Source organism: Eriocheir sinensis, chromosome 25 (genome assembly GCF_024679095.1).
Source record: "Eriocheir sinensis breed Jianghai 21 chromosome 25, ASM2467909v1, whole genome shotgun sequence".
In the NCBI taxonomy this organism is placed as follows: Eukaryota; Metazoa; Arthropoda; class Malacostraca; order Decapoda; family Varunidae; genus Eriocheir; species Eriocheir sinensis.
Window position 1 is genome coordinate 19,785,152 of NC_066533.1, and position 21,600 is coordinate 19,806,751.

The 21,600-nt window shown below is 45.7% G+C and overlaps 2 protein-coding genes across 5 annotated transcripts; one reads left to right on the forward strand and one right to left on the reverse strand.

The window, feature by feature from the left end:
* The first annotated feature begins 467 nt into the window (after positions 1–467).
* Positions 468–3,469, forward strand: LOC127003590 (uncharacterized). The gene is made up of 5 exons (XM_050870503.1): positions 468–633; positions 1,345–1,609; positions 1,910–2,098; positions 2,642–2,746; positions 3,207–3,469. The coding sequence occupies exons 2-5, from the start codon at positions 1,544–1,546 to the stop codon at positions 3,363–3,365; spliced, it is 519 nt and encodes a 172-aa protein (XP_050726460.1). The 5' UTR covers positions 468–633; positions 1,345–1,543; the 3' UTR covers positions 3,366–3,469.
* Positions 3,470–3,562: 93 nt separating this feature from the next.
* On the reverse strand, positions 3,563–21,319 carry LOC127003589 (histone-lysine N-methyltransferase NSD2-like). Of its 4 annotated transcripts, none has more exons than XM_050870498.1 (19): positions 20,879–21,319; positions 17,000–19,008; positions 16,486–16,623; positions 15,993–16,158; positions 15,235–15,467; positions 14,506–14,651; positions 13,246–14,122; positions 12,786–12,909; positions 12,094–12,221; positions 11,510–11,667; positions 10,753–10,903; positions 9,616–9,756; positions 9,296–9,441; positions 8,627–8,778; positions 7,593–7,749; positions 6,712–6,922; positions 6,043–6,229; positions 5,458–5,633; positions 3,563–4,792 (listed from the first exon to the last, which is right to left on the reverse strand). In XM_050870498.1, the coding sequence occupies exons 2-19, from the start codon at positions 18,986–18,988 to the stop codon at positions 4,367–4,369; spliced, it is 5,706 nt and encodes a 1,901-aa protein (XP_050726455.1). In that variant the 5' UTR covers positions 18,989–19,008; positions 20,879–21,319; the 3' UTR covers positions 3,563–4,366. The 4 variants fall into 4 exon arrangements, with proteins under 4 accessions (XP_050726455.1, XP_050726458.1, XP_050726456.1 ...); XM_050870501.1 differs by having other exon boundaries at positions 15,313–15,467; positions 20,879–21,318; XM_050870499.1 differs by lacking the exon at positions 20,879–21,319 and adding an exon at positions 20,135–20,677.
* Between the last annotated feature and the right edge of the window lie 281 nt (positions 21,320–21,600).

The following is a 21,600-nucleotide window of genomic DNA, read 5'->3' on the forward strand; positions in this document are numbered from 1 at the left end:
CATTTCTTTCATATCATTGGTTATTTCTATGCATTTGGGCGTACGTATATGTCATGTAGTTAGCTCATATGACACGTTTACACAGGAACAATGCTTTTTTTTAGGGATTCTGGGAAGAGAAATAGACAGAATTGATAGATGTCACATATATAGTTCACAGGAGACAGACCCGTACGTTTATCTTGCAAATCATAATATTCCCCTTGATGATAAGAATAAATATATGTATCAATAAATATTTGAATATATAATAAGGTTTTATCTGATTATCGACCATACTATATATATACAGGAGGAAGTAGTAGTAGTAGTAGTAGTAGCTATAAAGTAGGATTAATTTGGTAGTAGTAGTAGTAGTAGTAGTACGTAGTAATAATAGTAGTAGTAGTAGCAGGTATAGTAGTCGAGCGATTAGAACACATATCTTATCAGCCCTGACAAGCATATCACTGGTGGTTCGCTATAAGCTAACTTTTCCTTGCGTCCAAAGCTTCATGAGTGACTGGCAAACAACGTAACAAGGAGGTGCTTATGTGAATTAACGTGACACTGCATATGGCACCGAGGAATTATTATAACTTACACGTGTACTACATATACATATAAAAAAGGAAGTTACACATACTAGCAAAGGTAATTAGCTAAATTAAATCTCGTCTATAGAGTTTGACGTTTGTGATATTTGATTAAAACTAACTCTCTCTCTGGATTATAATAACTTAGTCTTCATTATTTTCTCTCTCCATTTCCTTCAATTTCATATAGTTCATCCCCTTCCAAGCAACACATCCCATTCTTGTCCATATAAAAACATCCCTAATTCATTAATATATGCGCTCCTGGGCCATAAGTTTACTCAGCAATTGTTCCCTTAACTCTTTCATCAACATTACAGATAACCAAACATCCATCTAGCATTCTGTTCCTCTTCATCCCCTTTCAAAGTAACACAGCCCTTTACAATCATCCCCAATTCATTAATATATCCACTCCTGGGCCATAAGTCTACTCAGCAATTGTTCCCTTATCTCTTTCATAAACATTACAGATAACATCCATCATTCATTCTATCCCTGTTAACCCTTTTTCAAAGTATTACATCCCTTTGCAAACATCACCAATTCATTAATACATCCACTCCTGGGCCATAAGTTTACTCATCAATAGTTCCCTTATCTCTTCCATAAACATTACAGATAACATCCATCATTCATTCTATCCCTGTTAACCCCATTTCAGAGTATCACATCCCTTTGCAAGCATCCCCAATTCATTAATACATCCGTTGCTGGGTCATAAGTTTACTCATCAATAGTTCCCTTATCTCTTTCATCAACATTACAGATAACATCCATCTCTCGTTCTGTTCCTGTTGACATTGAGGAGGATCAAGCAGCTCTTCTGGTGTTCCTGTTACAAGCTTATCTGAACTTTTGTCTGCTTCTGACTCTCAAGAACATGGGTCGATATAAGGTGGTGGCTGCCAGGTCATCGTTCCTGTGTCACGCTTTCTAGAGGTCGTGTAGGTGGTGTTTCCTGAGTCATGAAGTGGGCAAGCAAGAAGGAGTTTGTCACCTCCACGCCCTCCATCCTCAAATTAGTGGAGCTGGTACGTAAGTCTGTTTTCTTTCTCTCATTTTTCTTTTTTTACAGCAAGGGAGGCAACTCAGGGCATATCAAAGTAGAGACAGAGATGGTTAGGAAAGTGCAGCATTGTGGAAAGGTAGCCTCATAATGGTCCTTTTCCCCAGGCTATCCTAGTACTGGGAATAACCTTCTTGACAAGCAACAGAGCCTCCTGACATGTATATTATTTTCCTGGCACCAAATCAAACTAGAGACGGAGATGGTGATGGTTAAGAGAGTGCAGCATTGTGGAAAGGTAGACTCGTAATGGTTCTCCTTCCAGGCTATCCTAGTACTGGCAATGACCTTCTTCTTGGTGAGCAACAAATGCCAGAGCTTCCCGATGTTTGTGTCTCTCTACGTACTGCCCATCACTGTGTGTATGACGTTCCTCTTCATCTCCTACGCCACGGCCATCATGGTGATCAGGGACGGCAGGAACCCTTTCTTCATACCAACTTGGGTCAACAGCGTAAGTCCCAGCGTTGCCAGACTGTCGTACTCAGCCACTTATATTTCCCGACTTCTTACCCCAAAACTGTCTTCTGGCCTCCAATAACAGAACTCATTTATTGTTATCGTTTAAAGAGTTAGATCCTGATGTTTCTTGGCAATAGTTAGGCGTCAGAAACCAGTAAATACTATGCTCTGAGTACGATAATCTGGCAACAGTGGTAAGTCCTCAGCCAGAAACAATTAGGTCAGCATTCTTAGATGTTACCGATTCTCTCATCAATTATTTCCAAGGGCCAAAAATGAGATCAGTCAGGTTTTAATGAGTGTTCTTCAGGCTCATGGTACAGAAGAAGGGTCAGACTACCACCAGGGTCTTAAAACTACCCCTGGAAATGCTCAAAACTTTTACGAAACCCTTGTCAAATATGTGTACTTGAGGGACGAAAGGTTTAATAATATGGGGGGTAACTCACAACCTCTCGTAAGTCAAGCACTGTGCCCATATCCTTCCTCTCTCAAGATTAAGTTCAATATACATCAGTTACACATTTTTTCCTAGGAGTCTTGCCTCAATGCCTGTGCTGGGATCCTCATGGTGGTGGGCTCCACACTCACGCTCACGTACCCTAGTTGCTCGGACACAACCCTCACTGTGATCTCTGTGGTCAGTATGAAGATTTTAACACACTTATTTCTTAATGTTCCTTGAATTCCACCCTCTTCCTTGTACCAGCCAGTATTTGTTTATGAGTTTCCCCATTAACATCATTAGTATTCAGTATTTCTTTTGCAATTTGCCACATTTTTCTGGCTTTTCGATAGATTGCCGCATAATATTTCAACCTCTTTCAACTACCTTTCCATTAACATCATTAGTAATCAGTATTTCTTTTGCAATTTACCACATTTTTCTGGCTTTTCGATAGATTGCTGCATAATATTTCAACCTCTTTCAACTGCCTTTTGATTAACACCATTAGTATTCAGTATTTCTTTTGCAATTTCCCACATATCTCTGGCTTTTCAACACACTGCTTTGATATCTCAAGCTCTTTAGACTCTACCGCACTGCCTCTTCCAGATTAGCTTTCCTTCCCCTAACCCTCTCCCTCATTCCCCTGCAGGCCCTCGGGTACATCTGTGCTGTTCTGTTTGGCTGCAGTGGGGCCATCACGTACCTGACCTTGGTAAAGCATGAGGAGAGAGACAAGGGCAAGGCTAAGCTCCCCCAGCTGGAAGCCAAGGAAGACCGGCACATTGCCACACTTGCTGGCATATTTTAAGTCAGCAGGTTCAAACTTGCTACCAAATTTAAGGTTACACCTCTATACTGACTCCCTGTTTAAAGGAGTTCTTCTTGTATGCTAAAATAAATCTCCACACTTGATGCTGCATTATGAAGCACACAAAACCACCTTGATTCACGGACTGACAGGTTGGGGAGGGTACAGCTGACCCTCTTCAATTTCATACATGGACATCCTATTAAAGGCTTTATTTATCGTCTATCATAGACATCTTATTTTCAAGAAATTAAAAAATTTGCATAGCGAATAATAAATAATTATAATATTAATGATATGAACAATGTTGACAATGAAGAAAAGAACTTAGTTTAGATATGTAATTAAAAGAGTATACAAATTTTCAGTTCCCATGAATTTCTAAGTTATGGTAAAACAGTGTGAGGTGAGGTGAGGCCACACCTGCCCTGTGTGGTGAGGTCATGCCTTCACACAGGTGGGCACTCAGGCCGCACAGCTCACCCCACGCCTGCAATACCTTCACCTGTACACTTTCCCCTGCATGCTACAAAATTACTGAATTATTATACAATACAATTAATGAAAACTGCTTTATTTAACCGGCTCCCACGGAGAACTTTGGGTCGGGCGTGAGCAGAGGAAACTAATGAAGTAATGCTACCATGAGGGTGAAAAAGAAAAAAATAAACAAATAAATGGAATAACAAGTCATTAATAAACTAGCCTTAGAAGTCCATTGTATCCAATGCACTATATTATAACAATATATAAAATTTTGCGTCCACCTTTGGGTAACAGATGCTCGACTAGCTTGCACTTTGTGGTGTCTGGGCACAGACGCTCCCACACGCCGTGATGACACTTTTACTAAACAGAAGCAAAATCATATGCCAGTATTATACACCTACAGGAATCAATAAATTAAAGATATAAAATAGAAACTATTATTCTGTATATCTATCAATTCAAAAAGTATTATTGGACAAACTAAAAGTATAGCCTTGAGGGGCAGGCCGGCGTCAGGCTTCATTGACGTGTCTCGCCTTGTCCAGCTCCTTCACACCCCGGGCTGCCTTGCTTTGAACTGTGAGCCCATTTACCCTGCTGCTGCTCCTCTGGGACTCTCTCTCACCGCTGACTCCCCCTGGGCACCCCCGGGGTGGTGGCGTCCCCTTGGACCGAGATCGCGACCCTTCTCTGCCTGGCCTCAACCTTGGCGGCTCAGTGGCGTCACCAGCTGGTCTGGGGTATGCAGGATCATCCACAGACCTTTCTTGCCTGTCCTCCGGCTCATGGTGCGTGAGGCTGTCCCTGGACATGGTTGCAGGGGAGGGAGGGACGGACACACAGCTGTCCTGCCCACAGTCTGAGTCAACATCAGACTTGTGGTGCTGACGTGCCTCAGTGTTCCCTGTCGCTGCTGTTGTTCCCGTCTGACCCCTGAGCTGGAAAGGAGGAAATCTAAGGCCAAAATTCCACCTAGGTTTAAGGGAAAACAATCATGGAAAGGCAATGTGCATAAATATCTATCTATCCATATCTCAGCTATGAAATTCCCATCTGCTCCCTGAGCTGAAAAGGAGGAAATCTGAGTCCAAACTTCTCCCACTGTTGAAGGGAAAACAATCATGGAAAGGTTGACAACTTGAACTGATGTTAAGAGATGTACTGTATAAGTAAGCCACAGTAAACAGTTACCAAGTCTAAGTTAAGTTATATTCCTCTTCACCTTAAACTAGTGCCCCATAAAGGGCCTATGGATTATAAGCCCGTGTTTTTAAACGCCTCGGTGCCTCACTTCGCCTGTTTGAAAAGGCTCTCATAGAAGTTGCTGGGATTTTCATGGACAGTTTTACACGACTTCTGCGTCTTGAACGGGAAAACACCCATAAAAACCTGGTTAATCTTCTCTGTGGCCTTGGAAAACAGTTGTAGTGGGACCCCAAGACATTTAAGAATAGGGCCCTATGTGTGTTTTAATTCCAATGGACCAGTGAATTAACTTGTCACTCCTCATTGCCTCCACTGACATCATCTGGAGGGCATGCACATGAGGGACATGGTGTTAAATAATGACATCAAGAACATCACTACAGGCACACTAACTCACCGTTTCCAAATCTGTCGAGTTGTGGTCCTGACACACGGTGCCGAGGCCTGGAATGTGCTGCAAGTTACCCGCAATGTGCTGCCGGCAGTATGAGTTGGGGCAGAAGTCACACCTGTTCAGCTTTGTGCTCCATTGGCCGCACTCGTCACAGTGGTGCCACGGGCAGATCCACTTTCCTGGTGGTGGTAGTGGTGGTGGTGGGGGGGCAAAAGTTCAAGTCAATTCAAGTCAAATCCTAATTATTGCCCGACAACATTTAGTTCATCAAAATTACTTGCCACCAGCATTAAGCTCATAAGTGTTCAAGGAGACACATGGATACATTACTGAAAGAAGGAATGGATGGTAATTTTGGACGAGAAAGAAAAAGGAGAAAAAAAGTAAGAAAGAATGAATGGTAATTATTGAAGGAGACAGAAACTATGTGTTCTAAGATACATAGATACATTACTGAAAGAAAAAATGGATGATAATTTCAGAGAAAGAAAAAATGGATAGTAAATTGCAAGGAGAAAGCATAAGTGTACAAACAGATACAGAGAAACTTAAAATATAACTAGTCAGAGTAACACTGCATATCCTCACCTCGGGGCAGCTTGTCTAGCCCCAGACACTCCAGGTGGTACCCCTTGGGGCAGCCTACCCCGTCACAGAGGATAAGCGCCCCAGTGCCCCCACAGCGGAAGCACTCGTCCTCCGACAGCTTGGTCTCCCGGCGACGTTTTTTCCGCCTCTTGCTGCCTTTCTCCCTCTTGGGCCCGGCGATCTCCGTCTAAAAGCAGACGCACTTTGTTAGCTTGTCTTTTTATTTATTTTTCTACGGTAAAGGAAGCAGTTCAAGGTAAGAAAAATAAACAAAAATAGATTGCTAATCAACCCTGCCAACTCCTATTGAAAGAACTATACAGGAGGTGCCAAAAGAGGTCAGTTTCAGGAGGAGAGGTGACTTGGTTGGTACTCCTCTCTTTAAGCAGGTCAAGTTGTAGGCAGGAGGAAATGCAGATGAAGGAAGGGTATAGTGTCTGACCAGTCTATGTACATGATATAGGGCCACTTTCACTTTTTTTTTTTTTTTTTTACAGTGAAAAAAAAACAAAAAAAAAAGCCCTGCTACTCACTGCTCCTGTAAAGAATCCGAAGAGGTGGCCGAAAGAGCAGTCAATTACGTGAGAAGAGGTGTCCTGATACTTTACAGGATATGGTATTAGAAAGGCTGCTCTACCTTTGAGAATACAATCAAAACATTATTCATACCTTTTGTACTTTTACGCCAATGAAGCCACTGCAGTTCGGGGCCCCACAGCAACAGCGCTTCTTCTCCGTCCCCACGCATTGCAGGTTGTAGTTGAAGGTCAGCTCAGAGCCTGCAGGAATGTCCTCGATGGCAAAGAGTCCAACACGAGTGTCTCCGCCCACCGTCCACTTCTGCGTCTCGCAGTTTGGCTGGCAGGAGTGATTCATGAACCTAAGGACGAGAAATTGTAATCAGGCGAGGAGATCAATGTATCAACCCTTGGACGATGGTGGAACTCTACAGATAGTACAAAATTCAGTCAGTCAGTTTTGTATGGCAGAAATATAACAACACTTCCAGACTGCATCAGAATATATAGACAATAGTTAAAACATCTCTTATGCAGCGTAACTATATTTATGCTACGGTCCTAAGGTCGGCAGTGACTTTATATAGATGAATCATTTTGAGGGAGCTACTCTTCAAATAGTGCACCGTCTAAGGGTTAAACTGACATAGCTTTTAATTAAGGGGCCATCCACCAAACACCTCAAGAGAGCCTTCTGATGATATGGGCAGCTCGGAAAATAAATAAATAAACAAAAATAAAATGATAATAATAAAAATGATAATATAGACATAGCTTAAGGGGCCATCCATCAGGCACCTCAAGAAAGCCTACTAGTGTCATGGGAAGCTCAGGAAAAACAATAATAATAATAACAAAAATAAATAAATAAATAAAAATAATAATAACAAAAATAAATGAACCAATATGAAAAACAGTTATTGTTGTTGTTTTTGGCCTTGAGCTGTAAAGGAAATAATAACAACATAATAAATAAAAAAAAATAATCATGCCCATGCCAGCTCCTATGCCCTAAGCCATGCCCACCCTCACCTGGCTAAGTTTCCCTTGGGCCCGGCGTCAATCATGATGTCCTTGTCGATGGTGAGGAAGTAGTAGTTGTCCTCCTTGACGTCGTGCATCTCGATGATCCGCCGACGGAACTCCTCATCGTCGATTAGTTCACCAACGTACTCGATCACAAACTCTCCTGGGGGAAGGGGAATCATGTGTGTCGTCAATGGAATAAGCGATGCCGGTATACCCACTCTAGAAATGATGTTATACCCCAGCAAGCATTAGTACACTGAGCAGGGGAAAGCATGTGTGTCGTCAATGGAATATGCGATGCTGGTATACCCACTCTAGAAATGATGTTATACCCCAGCAAGCATTAGAACATTGATCAGGGGAAAGCATGTGTGTTGTCAATGGAATATGCGATGCTGGTATACCCACTCTAGAAATGATGTTATACCCCAGCAAGCATTAGAACATTGATCAGGGGAAAGCATGTGTTAGGAGTCTGTCAGCGAGTCCTCTAAGGCTACATAGATAAATAGACAATTCCCACTATATATCAGTACATTATAACACAGTATTCCACGTTACCTTCAAGCAGGAGAGTGACAAGTTTAAGACAGTGTTGGGGCAGGTTAGGAGTCTGTCAGTACGTCCTCTAAGGCTACATAGACAACTCCCACTATATATCAGTACATTATAAAACAGAATTCTGTGTCACCTTCAAGCAAGAGAGTGACAAGTTTAAGAGTGTTGGGGAAGGTTAGGAGTCTGTCAGTACATCCTCTAAGGCTAAATAGAGACAATTCCCACTATATATCAGTACATTATAACACAGCATTCCACATCACCATCAAGCAAGAGAGTGACAAGTTTAAGACAGTGTTGGGGCAGGTTAGGAGTCTGTCAGTGAGTCCTCTAAGGCTAAACAGATAGACAATTCACACTATATATCAGTACATTATAACACAGCATTCCACGTCCCCATGAAGTAAGAGAGTGACAAGTTTAAGACAGTGATAGGGGTGTGTTAAGTGGGTTGTCTGAGGTGTGTCCAGCGTACCAACCTTTCTTCAAGTCCTGCAGTGTTTTCAGACCCCAACCTCTGTCCTCAGTCCTGAAGCTGGACAAGTGTGGGTACTTCTTCTTCTGGAACCTTTGATTTCCGCAGCGATCCCCGGCCCCGCACACTTCACGCATGCACTCGAACATCAGCATCCTGGCAGTGAAGAAAGGGAGAATATTGTGCCGGTAATTTTTAAACATATTAGCGTTTGAAAAGCTGTGTTTGAAAAGACTCGTAAAAGTTACTGGGATTTTCATCAACTGTTTTGTGATGCTAGTGATAATTTCACATGGCTTCTGCACCTTGAATGGAAAAAAACACCCATGAAAACCTGGATAATCTTCTCTGTGGCCTTGAGAAACAGTCGTAATGGGAGACCGATACGTTTAAAAAGTTGAAAATGATTCCTAAAATAATTTAACATAAGCATCAAAGGACATAACTTAATATGTTATAGGTAAGGGAACATCTTTTTTCATCGGGGCAAAGGAGGCAAGGTAACACACACTAATCTATGCAGCCATTGTGCTTTATAGATAAGGGAACATTTTTTTACAGAGGCACAAGGAAGGGAAAGGAGCACACACTAACCTATGCAGCCACTGTGCTTTAGAGATAAGGGAACATTTTTATACAGAGGCACAAGGGAGGAAAAGGAACACACGCTTACCTATTGAGACACTTTTCGTCAGAGCCGCAAGGGTTGTCGGAGTTTGGTTCACAGTCGCATCGGTTGACGGCCGCCAGGTCCACCTTACTGAGACGTACATTGCCCACGGGACGGTTGGTGTCTATCCGGATGTATGGTGGAGGTTTCTGCCGGAGGTTACGAGGGTTAACGAGAGTAAAATGCAACCGAATCCATAAAATTATACTGCAAAAGCTTCTAAACACCATGTGACAAATGGTTTCTGAGGCTATATTACAAGTGTGTGTGTTAGAATGTATGGTAACTTTGGGGATGAAATGGATGGTATTTTCAACACTTACCAGGTTGCCCTTTTCAGACCACCTCAATTCCTGCAGGCTCTTCTTGGCCTTCTGTTCCCTGTATGCCTCCAGCGCCTCATCCAGGGCACGCCGGAACTGTATCTCCAGGGTCCTGCTTGACTGTGCCCTTGAACCCTTGTCCTGTGAGAGAAAACCTTGCTTATATATGTTCCAATTTATCATGACAAAGCCTGATGGAAGACACAACTGATGTCCTGAAACCAATACTACAAAGCCAGAAAAGGGCAATGTTAATGGGATACTTGTTAACTGCAAGGATGGTAGGCTTTGTGTAACCTATAGAATGCTGAATCGACTGAGAGAAATGCACCAGTGAGGGAAGTTATATATTTTTAGAACAGTAACCCTCAGAAATATACCAATGAGGGTACTTGTGTAAATTTAGAACAGGAGAAATGCAGAAATGAGGGTAGTTATGCATTTTTAGAACAGTGACCCCCTTGAGAAATACAGAAATGAGGGTAGTTATGCATTTTTAGAACAGTGACCCCCTTGAGAAATACAGAAATGAGGGTAGTTGTGTAAATTGAGAACGGGAGAAATACAGAAATGAGGATCGTTATGCATTTTTTAACAGTGACCCCCTTGAGAAATACAGAAATGAGGGTTGTTATGCATTTTTAGATCAGTAACCCTTAGGAGAAATACAGAAATGAGGGTAGTTATGCATTTTTAGATCAGTGACCCCCTTGAGAAATACAGAAATGAGGGTAGTTATGCATTTTTAGATCAGTGACCCCCTTGAGAAATACAGAAATGAGGGTAGTTATGCATTTTTAGATCAGTGACCCCCTTGAGAAATACAGAAAAGAGGGTTGTTATGCATTTTTAGATCAGTAACCCTTAGGAGAAATACAGAAAAGAGGGTTGTTATGCATTTTTAGATCAGTAACCCCCTTAAAAAATACAGAAATGAGGGTTGTTATGCATTTTTAGATCAGTAACCCCCTTAAGAAATACAGAAATGAGGGTTGTTATGCATTTTTAGATCAGTAACCCCCTTAAGAAATACAGAAATGAGGGTTGTTATGCATTTTTAGATCAGTAACCCCCCTGGAAAAGTACACAAATGAAGATAATGTATGTTTATAAGAGTACCCCCCTGGCATGACTCACCCCTTCTTGGTAGAGGAACGCCCTGCCTCGCGTGACCCAGTAGTAGTCGTTTGAGCCAAAGAAGTGGACACAAAACATGCCCTGCTGGTGGGGAAGGTTCTCAATGTTGTCGGGAATGAATCTAGGATGTAGAACCTGGCCCGGCCACCACCTGGGGAAGAGGAAATCATTGTGGTGCTTTTAACGGTGACTTGGTGAATTTTCCGTCATGGGTTTGGTGCTGTACTTAAAACTCCTAGAATGTTGACCTGCTTCCTCCCTCTCTACCTGATTCACTTCTTACAATAATAATAATAAGGTGCTTTTAACAGTGACTTGGTGAATTTTCCATCATGGGTTTGACGCTGTACTTAAAACTCCTAGAATGTTGACCTGCTTCCTCCCTCTTTACCTGATTTACTCCTTACAATAATAATAATAATAAGGTGCTTTTAACCCCTTGGCTGTGGATTTCCTACAAGAAGACTTCACCAAGCTACAGGAATGGAATAAAAAGTGGCTGCTAGAAGTCAATGAAGAAAAATGTAAAGTCCTGCACCTTGGGAGGGGAAATCCAGCACACCAATACCACATGGGAAACACTCTGCTATCCACCACAGAGGCAGAGAAAGACCTGGCATTATATGTTACCAGGCTACCAGTGAAGGTGAAATCCGTGCCAACCGCAGCTAACAGGTTAAGGTTAGGTTAGCTAGTAATTTGACACTACTCATTTTTTCATCCAAGCCATTACTGTGATGATGAGAGACGCACGCACCTGTATAGGCCTAGCTTGACCCACACCACGTCCCCGTACATTGGGAATTTGCCGTTCTCACAGTCCTCGCACACATAGCCGCCCTCTGGAGCCGTTATCTTCATACACTCAGCATGGAAGGCAGCCGGGCACTGGTCACACAGCAGCAGTGACCCACCCTGGAAAATGAGGTCACAGTTAAGCAGGGTCAATATCAAACTCAAAACACAACAAGAATTTCACAAGTTGGATACATTGACCGACTTTGTGAAGATGACTGTGGGCTCTATATACATAATTGTTAATCCTGAAAGCAGCAAATGAAATAGATGTTTAATAATATACAAATAATCATTCTCAAGGATTAGCTTAACTTCAGCACCCCAGTTTGCCTGTTTGAAAAGCCTATCGTGGTATAAGTTGTAGGGCCTTGCATGGACTATTTTGTGATCCTAGTGATAGTTTTACAAGGTTTCTGCATCTTGAATAGAGAAAACGCCCATGAATACCCGGTTAGTCTTTTCTGTGACCTTAGGAAATAGTCGTAGTGGGAGTCAGATGTGTTTAAGAATATGGACATAAGTCAGGGAGCAAGAATCACTAACCTTTGAGCAACAGAAACACCAGTTCACATTGACATGGTGAGATATATTCTTTGGTAGCTGGAGGTGTTTGGTGCAGATGTGGCTTGACTGGGAGACCTCCTCCGTCCCAGCAGCCAGGCAGTCTTCACCTATGAGGGAACAAAGAGAGAGGAGGAAGCTGAGTGAATGCTGGAAAGAGTAAGTAAAGTTATGGTATTTGAGAGGGCAAGAGGGCTTTAACTTTTCTACCTCTTCACCTCCATGTTCACACTCCTTCCTCTCGTAAGTCTTGCCAATGTACCTATTACCTACTGTCTGCCCTTCACTGCTCTTTCCCTCACACCTTCCTTAACTCCTTGACTGCAGATTTCCTACAAGCAGACCTCACCAAGCTACAGGAATGGAACAAAAAGTTGCTGCCACAATTCCATGAAGAAAAATGTAAAGTCCTGCACCTTGAGAGAGGACACCCAGCATACCAATACCACATGGGAAACACTCCACCATCCACCACAGAGGCAGAGAAAGACATGGGACTATATGTTACCGGGATACCAGTGAAAGCCAAATCTGTGCCAATCGCAGCGGACAGGTTAAGACCTTGGTAGCTTGTGTAGGCAGTCTGGCCTTATTAAGTCTTATGTATTCTTGTGTGACAAACCTACCAAATACAAGCTATACAACCATCAATGAACATGTCTCTTGTGGCTTACCCGTGTGGTAGGTCGTCGGGCAGCGCAGGCAACGCGAGAAGGGTGGTGTTCTGGCCTGGGAGTCGCCTATGTCATCCGCATTGGCAGCACACATGTGACAGATATGGCGGGGACACACAAACTTCTGAAAGGACAGAAAATGTATGTGTGTTAAAGACTGTGTGGGTATGGGTGAGTCTGGACATGTATAGTGATGAGAAATGTGTGTGTGGAAGAGGAGGAGGAGGAGGAGGTGACAAGTCTTCAGCAATCTTAAAATGAAGTGACATTGATGCTGTTTAGGAAAATGTTAGGCAATGTTGATTTTTTTTATTATCTGGGCATCATTTTCTTTCTCTCTCTCTCTTTGTCCTTTACATCAGGGAAGAAGCAGAAGTAGAAGTAGATAAAGGAGAAAAAGAAGGAAGTAAAGAAAATGCAGAAAAGAGAGGAAGAGGAAGGAGAAGAGTATTGGCCTTACCTCCTGCTGGCGCTGCTTGTAGACCTGTGGCCAGCGCTGGATACATGCGTCATGGTAGAACTTCCCACAGTGAGGCACGGTGCAGCGGTGAACAGGCTGTGCTGACGACACCTTACAGACGAAGCAAGGGTGTCGCTCGGTCAGGCACTCCTCGCACTTGAAATCCCCTGGCGGCATGGAGGCAAGACCCAGGCAGTTTAAATGGAAGACACCACAGCAGAGGCCCTTGCAGCGTACAATGTCAGAGCCCCCGCGCTGACTGACGCCCTCACAGCGGCAGCACACCTTCTCGTTACGCACCACCTTGTATACGCCACGCCCGCCATCTTCCTCCATCCGCTGCCGTTTTGCTAAGCCGCCGATGCCACTACTGCCGCTGCTCACATCCTCGTCATCCCATCCATTTAAGGTCTCGTCAACTCTCTGGTGCTTCCGCTTCCCGGCTACTCCTCTGCGGCGGCTGCCCTGCGTCACCCTCCGCCACCTCCAGCGTAGTTTGCTCAGGGCAGCTTCCTTTGCTATCCCCGGGTTCTCCAGCATGAAGGCATCAAGGTGCTGCTGGGCAAAGGCCATGAACTCGCCCTTCCGATGCAGCCTGAAGGTCAAGTCCAGCCTGTTACATTTGTTGCCGTCATTGTTCTCGTCGAACCCAGAAAATTCCCCGTCGGTCGAGTCCTCGCTGGTTTTACTTAGCTTACTCGTCGCTTCGGCAACCTGTGGTGTCTTCCTCGGCCGCCCACGCTTCCGCTCCTTCCGCCCCCTGTTGCGACGCGGCCCGCGGTGGCCCCTGGAAGAGAGTTTGGCAGTGTGCTGGGTGCCGGTTGGGTCACTCTTCTCGTCCAAGGCCACCACAGCATATTTCTGGATCCTCTCATACCTGGGGGTGGGAAAAGTTGATTTGAGGATGCCAACTTACGATGTGTAGATGGTTCATAAAAATGGTAACTGGTGTGTGAAATGTTACTTTAACCTCTTGACTGCGGATTTCCTACAAGAAGACATCACCAAGCTACAGGAACAAAACAAAAAGTGGCTGCTCCAATTCAATGAAGAAAAATGATATCCAGCACACCAATACCACATGGAAAATACTCCACTATCCACCACAGAGGCAGAGAAAGTTCTGGAACTATACGTTACCAGGCTAACAGTGAAGGTGAAATCCGAGCCGATCACATTGGACGGGTTAAAAGACAGGTATAGCTATGCAGTGATAAGAACAGTCATGTATGGCTTTCTGTGCAAGGTGTAAAGCATTACCTGTCCATTTCCAGGGCCACGTTGGCCTCGTTGATGGCCTTCATCCAGCGCTCGTGTTTCTGCCCAGTCTGCACCTTGTTCATGTGGACCAGTGTCTTGAGGAGGCCGTCACACTGCACCCTCTTGTGTTTACGCATTTCCCTCATCTAGTAAAGTAAAGGACCGCTTATTTGTGTTCTCGTGCCATCAACAACAATAAAAACACTGAATTCCAGGAGAGTGAAGAGGCTGTCACGAGGAATAAGGACCCGGAGTTTCAAGAGAAGGGAAAAATAAAATCATTCAATTATTTCAGACTAAACAAAGACAGTATTTCCTGCTTTTCAAGTTAAGGAAACTACACATCAATGCCCTTACATGCATTTTATATCAGTCCCAGAATGTGCCTCTACAGAACTCCTCCAAAAGTTGTGATTCAACAGTAATATCACTACAATGCATTTAAATACATTTCTAAGCTGACCCATCAACATATTAGTGTCTACAGTACTTCAGAGTTCTCCCCTTAATGAATCACTACAGTGTACTCTCATGCAGCCTTATCTTAACCTTCTTACAAACCTCTTAACACTCACCAAAGAACACAAATGATTTACTGTACCATAACACAAGGAGCCCAACATATGATTTACTGTACTATAACACAAGGAGTCCAACATATGATTCACTGTACCCAAAATTTATCCCAATTTCCCCCAAACAAGCACAGCAAGATGACACGTAACAAACCATTGTGGATAAAAGAGTGTCTTGGGCGCGTGATAAGGGGGGCGTTTCCGGACAAGCCTGACAAGGCTTCCCACCCACCTTGGCCTTGAGGTCCAACAAGTACTCCTTCAGTTTGTCAAAGCCTTCAAAGGGGATGATACTGGAGGGGGCGATCCAGTGAGTGAGGAAGTTGTCGCTGAAGAACTGCACGTGGTAGAGCCGCACTCCGCGCAGGGTGTAGGTCATCTGGGCCACTGGGGGGGAAACAGCTCGGGTCAACAGAAGGTACAGGAACACTTACTTCATGTGCAAGGAAGCGAGCACTATCTGGTTAATCCCTTGACTGCAGATTTCCTAGTCAGACCTCACCAAGCTACAGGAATGGAGCAAAAAGTGGCTGTTACAATTCAATGAAGAAAAATGTTAAGTCATGCACTTTGGGAGGGAATATCCAGCATACCAATACCACAAAGGAAACACTGCACTATCCACCACAGAGGCAGAGAAAGACCTGGGACTATGTTACCAGGCTACCAGTGAAAGCCAAATCCATGCCAATTGCAGTGGACGGGTTAAGGGGACAGAAGGCCAAGGGCTAAACTGAACCAAGGAGTTTGATAATCACACTTGGACTGAGGACGGTCATCTCATCATGGAATAAATGAATAAATAAGTATTACTCCAGCACATGCGTGATGGAGCAAAGTGAATAATTTTGCTTGTTTGATGAATTAACGACAGGCAAAGCATCCCTGACCCCGAGAAAATCCCAGACTAACACTTGGTGGCCACTCTGCTGTACTGGCCCAGCGCCGGATCGTAGGTGATCATCGACGGCCACAGCGGACTGCCTCGGATGTGCACCCAGACCAGGTCCCCAACCATGTGCTGGCAAGGGTTCTCCTTCTCCAGCACGTGCATGTCCACCGATGACAGGGCAAGCTCCTGCAGGGAAGACATTGGGAAGGCATAACAAGGAGTCTGTGGCATTAGACATGATGGGATATGTTTCAGAGGCACAGCATTTGTATAAGGTAGGTGATCAGGATATGGAATGGGGTAAGAATTACAGTTTAAAGGTTATAGATTATCACTCCCCTCCTACTCTTCTTCCTCCACTAACTCTCTCTCTTCCTGCCTTTTAATAATTCCTTTCACTCTTTCAACCTCTACCCTCTCCCTCTCTCACTCTCCTCCTCCTTCTATCTTCCTTTTCTCCCCCTCTCTCACAAACTAGTGCAGAGTAATGGCTGTTATTCCCTGAATACATACCTCCTCTAGGCTTGAGCTGATGAGGGCCTCGTTCAGCCTCTGCTGCTCCCTGGTCTCTTTCTGTCGCTTGGCTTCATTCGATATGTCCATCAGCTGTGGCTTCTTGATGATACGGCCAGACTTGGTGATGGAAGATGCCTGCAATGGGGAGAAAAATAGAGCATATGCCACCTGCTTACCTGTATCTTTCAGCTGATTTAACCCCTTGACTGCAGATTTCCTACAAGAAGACCTCACCAAACTACAGAAGGGGAACAAAAAGTGGCTGCTACAATTCAATGAAGAAAAATGTAAAGTCCTGCACCTTGGGAGGGGATATCCAGCACACCAATATCACATGGGAAACACTGCACTATCCACCACAGAGGCAGAGAAGGACCTGGGAGTATATGTTCCCAGGCTACCAGTGAAGGCCAAATCCGTGTCAATTGCAGCGAACGGGTTAATATTACCGAATTTGGACCCTAGCTTTTGCCTTTTAATTATCAGTGTCACAAGAGTAAAATGCTCTGACCTTTTCCTCAGGTGGCTTGGCATCTGAAGCCCTGCGACTGGTACTCCTCCGGGTAGGGCCTGACATCTCCTGGCCGTCACTGTGCATGTCAAGTGTGTAGTCTGAGATGCCGAGCTGCCCGTCCTCTTCAAGTGGTTCACTTTTAACACTCACCAGCTCCTCCTCTAATGGTTCCTCCTTGACAGTGGTCGGCTCTTCTGCAGACGGTTCTTCCTTGAGTCCTTCCAGGCTGATGGGTAAGTGTTGGTTGGCCTCCAGCTGGCTCAGGGGTGGTGGTGGTGGGGCCACCTGGCTGGCCTGGGCAGCAGCCAGACGCAAGGAGCGGAATGGCCGTCGTGGCCAAGGTGCCGCAGAGTCCACAGAGGCCCTGGTCCTGCGCCGCCTCTGGTTGCGTGCTCTCCTTGGGGCTGGCGGCCGCTGGCTTGTTCCTGCGATGCCGAACTCGCTGGAATCAACACTCTTGGCAGTGGTTGTAGCCTTGGAGGTGGCTGTCCCTTCCTGTGCAGGCTTGGGCTTGGCTCCCTCCCTCCTGGTTATGGCAGTGGTTAGGGTTGCTGAGGCCACGGTTGATGCAGCGCTGCGGCGGCGGCCGGCCGGATTCTCCTTGGCCTGTGGTTCTTTGTTTTGTACTGTGAAGGTAGATTCTTTGGCTTGGTCCATTTGTACTGCTTCCAGGGGAGGGGTGGGAGCCTCCACCTCCCCATTGATGGGGTGACTGTCCGGTATCTCAATCCCATTTTGATTCAGGTCCTTCAGGCTCTTGATCTCTGGCCCGGCCGGGAGACTTGGCCGCGCCTCTTCCTTGGCCTTGACTTTCTGGTCGGGGCTGTTGTTCTTAGAGCCACCCTTGCTGGCCTTCTTGGGGCTCCCGGAGGTGATCTTCCTCAGCTCATTGAAGTTGATGGTGCCGAAGAAGAAGCCGTCGACTGTCTTCCGCTTGCGAGCCCGGCCATAGCGACTGGTGGCGGCCGTGTTGTATTCCTCCTTGAAGGCCTGGCGCAGCTCCTGTTCTGACAGCGGTGAAGTCACAGCGTTCTCCGTGGTTTCCGGCGACACTTTGGTCCTGGATCGCAGTGCCTTGGGGGAGGGGCTGTTGGTGGGTGTCTCCGTACTCAAGGCAGGCTCCGGCTTCTCCTCAGTCCTGGTTTGGGGTGTGGGGAGGGCAGCAGCTGGTCCAGGTTTCTCATCCCCATTTGGGTTTTGGTAGGAGGTCATCAGGTTACCATACTCATCAAAGCAGAGGACAGGGCAGGCATTTGGTGACTCTGTGGAGGTGTCTTCTTTCTTTCCTCTTAGCTCCACCCCACTCTCCTCCTCACTCTCCGTCACACTATGCTCAGCTTCCCTGCTACTGCTACTGGGCCAGCCCTCACCAGACCCCAGACCCCTGTCCTCTCCGCCATCCCAGAGCAACTTCCTCCGAGATGTCAGGCCGCTCTGGGTAGGGATTTTGGCCTCAAGCCATGACGGAGCAAGGCAGTTTGGCTCAAGTAGAAAGGTCTCCTCCCTTGGGGCTCTCTCTTCGTCCCCACTCTCCCTTGCTGTCCCCTCTGTGCTGGAGTCAAATTCCTCAACGTACTTGGCCTCCTCCTCCTCCGTGCTGAACCTGTCCTCCTCGTCAGCGTTGTACTTCTCCTCCTCTGTGCTTTGCTTCTCCCCCTCCCCCTCACTGGCATCCAGGTCTGTCTCCTGAACCTCCTCCCCTCCATCAAGCCAGTGGCCCAGCCCCGTGCTGTCATTGCTCCGGCCATCGCACAGCTTGTCCATCTTCCAGCTGCCACTGTCGTGTTTCTGTGCGTTCAGCTTGCCCACATAGCGGTACGCAGCGTCCGGGTCCTGCGTCAGGTTGTTCCCTATCTCCTTGGACATGCCGGATGCAAGATACGGGTTTCCGTACCCCATGACTGAGCCTGAGGAATCATCGTCCATTGAGTCAACGGAGGAGGCTCTGCCGGCAAGACCTGTGGGGGAGAGGTGCGGCAGGTGCATAACGCTGCCGCCAGCACAGCCTGCCAAAACAAAGATGCAGGTCAGCTGGACTTGCAGGAGTCAGAAAATGTTAATAAAAAAAATAAAACTTTCTAACAAAAAATATAGTCATTGTCAACTGAAACTATAACCTAATCTAAGATGACCTACCCTAACCAAGCCATATCTAACCTGTGCTCTGCTGCCAAATACAATAAATGATAAGTGTAAGTATAATCTAACTAAACTAAATCTATAACCTAATCTAAGTTGACCTAACTTAACAAAACCTAACCTAACCATACCTAACCTGTCATCTGCTGCCAAAATGCATTAAATTAAAGCATAAACATTTCAATCTAACTAAACACAAAACATAACCTAATCTAAACTGACCTAACCTAACAAAACCTAGTTTGTGTTCCATTGCCAAAATGCAATAAATGAAAATAAGACAAGGAGGGAGTGTCTGGAAAGACACTCATAAATAAGTTCCATGGGTTTCCTAATGACCTCCTAAGTGGATTACAACCCTTCCAGACCCACTGTGACCCATTGTAACCCATCCTCACACAAGGAAAACAAGAAATTGTGTAGAAATAAGATAAAACACAAAAACCTTCAATTGTGACCCTCAGAAGTACAGTTTAACACCCACAGAGGCCACCCAACCCCAGGCAACCCTTTCTAGGCACTGTGACCCATTGTAACCCACCCAGCAAAGAAGGGCACTGACTCACACAGATGATGAAACACAAAAAACTTCAATTGTGACCCTGGAAAATACAGTTTAACACCCACAGAGGTCACCCATCCCCAGGCAACCCTTTCCCAGCCACTGTGACCCATTATAACCCACCCAGCACACAAGGACACAGACCCCCACAGATGATGAAACAAAAACCTTCAATTGTGACCCTGGGAAGTACAGTTTAACACCCACAGAGGTCACCCATCCCCAGGCAACCCTTTCTAGGCACTGTGACCCATTGTAACCCACCCAGCACACAATGACTGACCCACACAGATGATGAAACAAAAAAAACTTCAATTGTGACCCTGGGAAGTACAGTTTAACACCCACAGGGGACCCACAAGCCTTCCCCAGCCACCGTGACCCACTGTAACCCACCCAAGGCACCCAACCCCAAGGAAAACATTAATTACATGGAGAAATAAAAATGTTGTGGTGAAATTCAATCCCGGAGGTGGTGTGGGGACGAGGCCAGCGCCATGAGAGGGTCTGGGCGTCCTCTGGCAGACCAACCAAACGTTAACCAAGCCAATAAATCAGGTTGACCCCTTTTAGTTGACACTCCCGGCTTGGTGGGGTCAAGAGTGGATGGTTCTAGCTAGCCTGACCTTAAATGGGGTTGACTGAATGGTGAAAAGTGATTAAAAAGATGATTCTGAGCCGCCATTTCGAGGTGAAGGCAGCGGGGTGAGCCTTCCTGGGCTTCACTCAACCTCTTTATCTCCTTCAGTCCTCCACAACCATAATAGCCACAACCGGAACTCAACCCCCACAACCAAGCACAACCCTTCCCCTCTGAATGCCGCTATAACCCACATCCTTAACCTCCCCCTGCGACTCCCTGGGGGACAAAATTGTGGTGAAATTATTTTACTGCCCTGCCTTCACTCTACTTATCTACCTTGTTTCTCCACAACCACAAGCGCCACAACCATAACCCAACCACCACAACCAAGCACAACCCTTCCCCTGTGAATACCACCATAACCCACGCCCCTAACCCCGCCCGCAACACCCTGGGGAGCAAAACCGTGAAGACATTTCCCAGCGCTTGGCCGCCTGAACACTCACATCTGACAGGGGTTTTGAAAGTGTCCCCTGATTTCCCTGCCTTCCTGCCCTCCCCTGCCGCCCCTGCCCCTGCCCCTGTCTCTCACCAGCCCAGGGTCTCCTCCCGTGGCCGTGCTTCCTGCAGGAGGGGCGTCAGTGGGTGAATCCCGGGGTTGTTTTTAGGCTGGCTGGGCTCCCCGGGGCACGGCCATTGGGCTGCTCAAGGCGGGAAGCTCACTTCAATCTGGTTGGCTGAGGCACCGGCGCGGGAGTGACCTCCTCGCCCCTCATTGGTCCTCCGCCGGGGAGTTTAAACACGGGGGGAAAAGCTGAATGTGAGGATGCGTGCACGGAGGTCAGGGACAGCCCCCTGTGACACCCTCGGGGCGGGGTTACCTCAGGGGGCAGGAAGGGCGCCGCCAGGATTCTGTGTGGGGGAGATGAATCTCCCGGCCCAAGCATCACCTGGCTGTACCCCGGAGGCCAGCACCACCTGGCTGTACCCCGGAGGCCAGCACCTGCCCGCACCTACATAGACAGCCTCACAGAACACACAACATTTAATATGCAAACACAAGACAAATAAATACCAAGCGAGATATCGCCGCCTTTTACAAAACCAATATATTCCCTTTATACTCAACAGGTAGTGTGTGTGTGTGTGTGTGTATATATATATATATATATATATGTATATATATATACATATATATATATATATATATATATATATATATATATATATATATATATATATATATATATATATATATATATATATATATATATATATATATATATATATATATATATATATATATATATATAT

What these genes read in the sequence shown, in the direction of transcription:
- LOC127003589 (XM_050870498.1), bottom strand. Translation starts at nt 18,988, where the DNA reads ATGCACCTGCCGCACCTCTCCCCCACAGGTCTTGCCGGCAGAGCCTCC. An exon ending in ACAAGCAGCGCCAGCAGGAG is followed by an intron (nt 12,910 to 13,245) that starts GTAAGGCCAATA and finishes CTGTCCTTTCAG; the next exon opens with AAGTTTGTGTGTCCCCGCCA. An exon ending in ACTGCAGGACTTGAAGAAAG is followed by an intron (nt 7,750 to 8,626) that starts GTTGGTACGCTG and finishes CCCTTCCCCCAG; the next exon opens with GAGAGTTTGTGATCGAGTAC.
- LOC127003590 (XM_050870503.1), top strand. Translation starts at nt 1,544, where the DNA reads ATGAAGTGGGCAAGCAAGAAGGAGTTTGTCACCTCCACGCCCTCCATC. An exon ending in TCCTCAAATTAGTGGAGCTG is followed by an intron (nt 1,610 to 1,909) that starts GTACGTAAGTCT and finishes TTCTCCTTCCAG; the next exon opens with GCTATCCTAGTACTGGCAAT. An exon ending in CCCTCACTGTGATCTCTGTG is followed by an intron (nt 2,747 to 3,206) that starts GTCAGTATGAAG and finishes ATTCCCCTGCAG; the next exon opens with GCCCTCGGGTACATCTGTGC.